The following is a 4,669-nucleotide window of genomic DNA, read 5'->3' as shown; positions in this document are numbered from 1 at the left end:
ACTCCCCTTTGTTTAAATGCGTTTTTTACCCTCATATTAATATATACATGATGTTACTTATATCTAAGACTATTATGTAGGATAATTTTTTTTTTTATATTTTTGTAATGACTATATAAATAATTTTATATGTAAATCATCTAATTTTTATAAGGTGGCTACACGGAAAATGAAACTAGTTATAATTAAAATGCATCCAAACAAAAATAAATATAAATGTAATTAAATACAATTAATTATTTGTTAGCAGAAAAACAACTGTATTCTGTTCTCCAAAACTCCCCCTTTGGCCTTTTCTGTTCCCGGTGCTCTTGCTTCCCTCTATTTCCTTCTGAATTCTATTTCAATTGAAACCTAATCTGCCACTTTCTCATTCTCCTTGCGCTCTCCATTCCTTCACTTCCCCTCTCTCTGATTCTCGCGGCAAAATCAACTGATAATGCATCTTGCGCAAAGACTCGCCAAATCGACAAGCTAGGGTTTCCTCCAGAAAATTCGGTTCTCGCCGGGGTTTTGCGGAGGAGACGCAGTCGCCGGCAGCAATGGCTACCAGCTTGCAGATGAGCCCTCAGGTGGAGCAGATCCTCGGCAAAATCCGCGATAACTTTCGATTCCTGGCGTATGTAACTTAATTTTACTACCTCTTCAGATTCAGTTATGCAATGTTTTCGTGTTCGAAAGTTTTTCACCTCTGCTCGTATATGATGTTAGAGGGTGCAAGTTAAACTTGTTGCGAATTTTGGGATGTGAATCATACTCGTTTAGCATCTTATTTAGTTAGGGCAGTGATTCTTGAAATTGGAGTGAGCAAAGGGGATAATGTTGAAAATTTTGACTTGGTCCTGTGCTTGTATTTGTATGTTTAAGGTTTATAGGCTTAATGATATTTGTGAATTTAGGAATTGTATGGTTTGAAGCGGTGTAGTGATGGCCAGTTATGTATTTATTGAGGTAGCTCATTGTACACAAGTTATGTTATGCTTAGTGAAATGAGCATGGGTGGATAGTGGTGCTACTAGAAGAAGCTATGTCTTGAGAGCCACTAGATTTTGTGAGATATTTCTGTTTTTTATTTTAGCAGGAAAATGCTGCATTGAGGACAAGCTATATTCCGTTACTGTTTGATATTAAGATATGCAATTCCATTTTTGACTTCTTGTCCTCTAATCTCTTTGTAATAGTATCCTTATCTTTATTAATACTATATTCTTTTCTCTCCCAAAAAAGAAGCTATTGATGTTGATCAGGATGCTAATAGTGCCCCCTTCTCCCACGGAAAAAGGCTATTGATGTTGGTCAGGAGACTAGTAGACTTTTTTTGCAGTTTTTAGTTCCCAATCTATCTGAAGAGAATAATTGGCTTTAAATGCACAAGTATATAAATAAAAAATGAATGTGATGTATAAAATTCATTATTTGAAAAGCTTCCTTAACCTTATAGTTGCATTTCCAGTTAACAGCACAAGTGTATATCGATCAATCATTTTTAGGTTTATTTTATTTATTATTATGTTTTCTCTAGGTGCTTTGGTATTCCCATATGACATAGATCTTTTCTGTTAAAACAATGATCTCTTGAGATTTAGTATGATCATTTGGGTTGCCTCTTTTGCAGTGATGGGCTGGAGGCTATTATTTATTTATTTATTTTTGATAAAAGAATAACATCACTAAGATAGTGGGAAGAATAATAAAGCAAATGGAAGGATAAGAGGTCCTCCTTACGGAGCAAAAAAGCAAACAAAAGAAAAAGTTATCTATGGAATGTAGCTTTCCAATCTCTCAACTTGTTTGAGAGGAGAAGTGCTCTGGATAGATCATGAGCTTTACAAAAAATAGTGGCCGTATGTTTAATTCTATCCCTTTAAACTTGCTTATCTCAAAATCTGTGATTGAAGGTACATAAATGGTTCTCTAATCAAATATTCCAAATGGTGGCATATACTGCACATTGCACAGATATTTTGCTTCTTTCCTACTCCCCAGATCAGAACCCAATAAAGAGAAATTAATCTAAGGTTGTAAGGCACACCCAGCAATCATCAAAGGTACTAAATAAACTAACAAAGTATTCAATAAGAAAAAACAGCCACTAGATTATACAAAAAACAGATGTGCTATTGATTCTAAATTTGCCCCACATATAACATACCTAACAACTACGAAGTCTTATCCCACTAGATCTGATCTTCTTCGTGGATCAAATGGCATCATATTGCCCTTATATAGAGAACACATAACAAACATATTAGGGGAAATTGCCTTAATGTGGCCTTCAAACCTGCTGATGTTATTGTTGGTGTTAATTAATGTTGTTGACCATAGTTATCCGAGTAAAGTATTTCTTGAAGGCTGTTATGTTATCCTTCCTTTATTTGTCTTTGTTCAAGCAATGTATTTATTTGTAATTATCTCTGCTTTCTTGTGTATCCTTTGCTGTAGCCACTTTCGCAGTTACTAATTCTTTCTGAAGTGAAATAAATAAAGTTCAATAGATCTATAATCTTTTCAAGTATTCCTATATAGTAATAAAATATTTTCATTTAACATCCAGAAATGGCTTCCAAAGGCTTGATAAGATTAAAGATTCCAATAGACAAAGCAAGCAGCTGGAAGAACTCAAGGATAAGATGGTGGAGTGTAAAAGGTTAGTTAAGCATTTCTGTGGTTGTAAACTTGTAATCTTGCTATATCTCAGTGACAACTGTAACTTTGAGTTGAGTAAGAAGAAAAATGTAGGTTCCATTCATATTGACTTTACTGGTTAACTTTTCCTCATGAATTGACTTGCAGAAATCTTTTTACTTTGTTAATAACTAATTATCATAAAGAAAATTTCTGCCTAGGAATTTTACCGTCCATTGCAGTATCCAGGGGTCGAATGTTGTATAATAAGAGCAGCACACAGAGTCTTCTGCTTGTAGGTCTTGTAGAAGCTCCATTTTTGTTGTGAAAGTTCTCATCCTTTGTTATCCTTATAATTAGGTGCTTTCCAGATTTTTTATTTTCCAATTCACTTTTCTGTTGGTAGGCACAAGTGGTGAAGACATTTTAATGTGATCTGCTGTAGTTTGCTATTTCCTTTATCAATGCATCCCCAACTTTCTGGAGTATGAAGCCTTATGTTTTTATTACAGGTTGATAAAGGAGTTTGATCGAGAAATTAAAGATGAAGAGGGAAAAAATCCCCCAGAAGTGAACAAGCAACTTAATGATGAAAAACAATCAATGGTTAGTGCCGAAAACCTTTCTATTTTGGATGCTCATGTTTTGGAAGGGGTACAATATCTTCAACCTCAAAGTATTATGAATGTGGCGATATTTTTCTTTTCACATCTTTGTAAATGATTTGCATTGCTAAATGTGAGTCTCAGGCTTTTTCATCATGATCTAGGGTGGGGTAGATTTGGTTGTTCTCATGCTCATTCATAAATTAAGTCATTGCTTCTTGTTGCACTAGAACTGCTGATTGTTTATGTTTGCTTACAATGGTCCCTTCTTTTTTTGCAGATCAAGGAACTAAATTCATACGTGGCTCTGAGAAAATCGTAAGCTGACACCTCATATTTCTGTTTCTGCAGTTAAAATAAAATAACTCTTCTATGTAAAGACACGTAGGTCTTAGAACAGATAATATGGTTAATACCATTTTCGTGTGCTCATTACTATCAATAATTCAAAATATTATCTCTTTTCCCTTTACAGTATTTATGTTCATCCAAAAGTACCATAATCCTTTTGGTTATTTGAATGGAGGATTTATACTATTATATGGATGATTGATAGGTATCTGAATACCCTTGGTAATAAGAAAGTTGAACTTTTTGACATGGGAGCAGGAACAAGTGAACCTACAGCTGAACAAAATGTTCAACTAGCATCAGGTAAAATATTCCAGCCTTCTTTTGCTCTTAATATGTTAAGTTGGTGATTATCTTTGGTTTATAGGCATGCTGCTGCTGTATGCAAATGTTTAGGTATTGTATTTTTATTTGTATTTTTCCTGATACCTGCTGTATACAATTTGATACTATTATGAATCTGTCACGTAATCTCTGGTAGAAGCTTCATGTATATGGTTAATTGATAATGGTTTGACCTGAGTCTTAAGTAACTCACTGACTGATTGTTATCTCTATAGCTACCTATTCTAAGTTCTAACTTTTCCTTTAAAAAAAAAACTGTTCCAACTGTTGTATCACTCGAGTTATACTGCTAGAGCACATGGTCTGAGCTTGATAATCTGCACAACCAACCACAAACTGTTGAAGTTTCGGTACACAGTTTTCCCCATCATACACCAAGCAACGGACCATTTTTTCCATTCAACGTTTCCTTTTCTCAGTTTCTCGAGAGAGAAAAAAAAAAGAAGAATCAAATAGAAACAAATTGTAGGGAATTTTAGAATCTGGATCATGTCATAAATGACCAGAGTCTGACCCACAAGGCGCAGCAAACTAGAGTGCAAGATTGCAACAAGAATTGAAGAACATTGTTTGTACAAATTTTGGCACCAAATCAAATGATTCACATGCTTTTCATGGGACAACGGTGACAACGGTGACCATGTGCTGATTTACCCAATGACGATCTAAGCTTGTGTCCAAACTAATTTCAAACCATACAAGTTTAATTGTGTAGTATGTAGGGATGTCAATGGGGCGAGGCG

At 34.7% G+C, this 4,669-nt stretch overlaps 1 protein-coding gene across 5 annotated transcripts in view; it reads left to right on the top strand.

Moving 5' to 3' along the window:
* The window catches only part of LOC107630568 (novel plant SNARE 13), an 8,694-nt gene continuing 4,252 nt past the window's right edge, over positions 228-4,669 (top strand). Inside the window, exons 1-6 of one of the 5 annotated variants that reach the window (XM_021118981.1) lie at positions 228-619; positions 1,899-2,048; positions 2,555-2,647; positions 3,138-3,279; positions 3,511-3,548; positions 3,787-3,884. In XM_021118981.1, the coding sequence (XP_020974640.1) occupies positions 2,631-2,647; positions 3,138-3,279; positions 3,511-3,548; positions 3,787-3,884 (295 nt within the window). In that variant the 5' untranslated portion in view covers positions 228-619; positions 1,899-2,048; positions 2,555-2,630. The remainder of the gene's footprint in view (positions 620-1,898; positions 2,049-2,554; positions 2,648-3,137; positions 3,280-3,510; positions 3,549-3,786; positions 3,885-4,669) is intronic. The other 4 variants (XM_021118983.1, XM_021118982.1, XM_021118980.1 and 1 more) reach the window with 4 other exon arrangements.

The sequence above is a fragment of the Arachis ipaensis genome, chromosome B03 (assembly GCF_000816755.2).
Source record: "Arachis ipaensis cultivar K30076 chromosome B03, Araip1.1, whole genome shotgun sequence".
Classification (NCBI taxonomy): Eukaryota; Viridiplantae; Streptophyta; class Magnoliopsida; order Fabales; family Fabaceae; genus Arachis; species Arachis ipaensis.
This window is presented reverse-complemented; position numbering and strand designations above follow the sequence as displayed.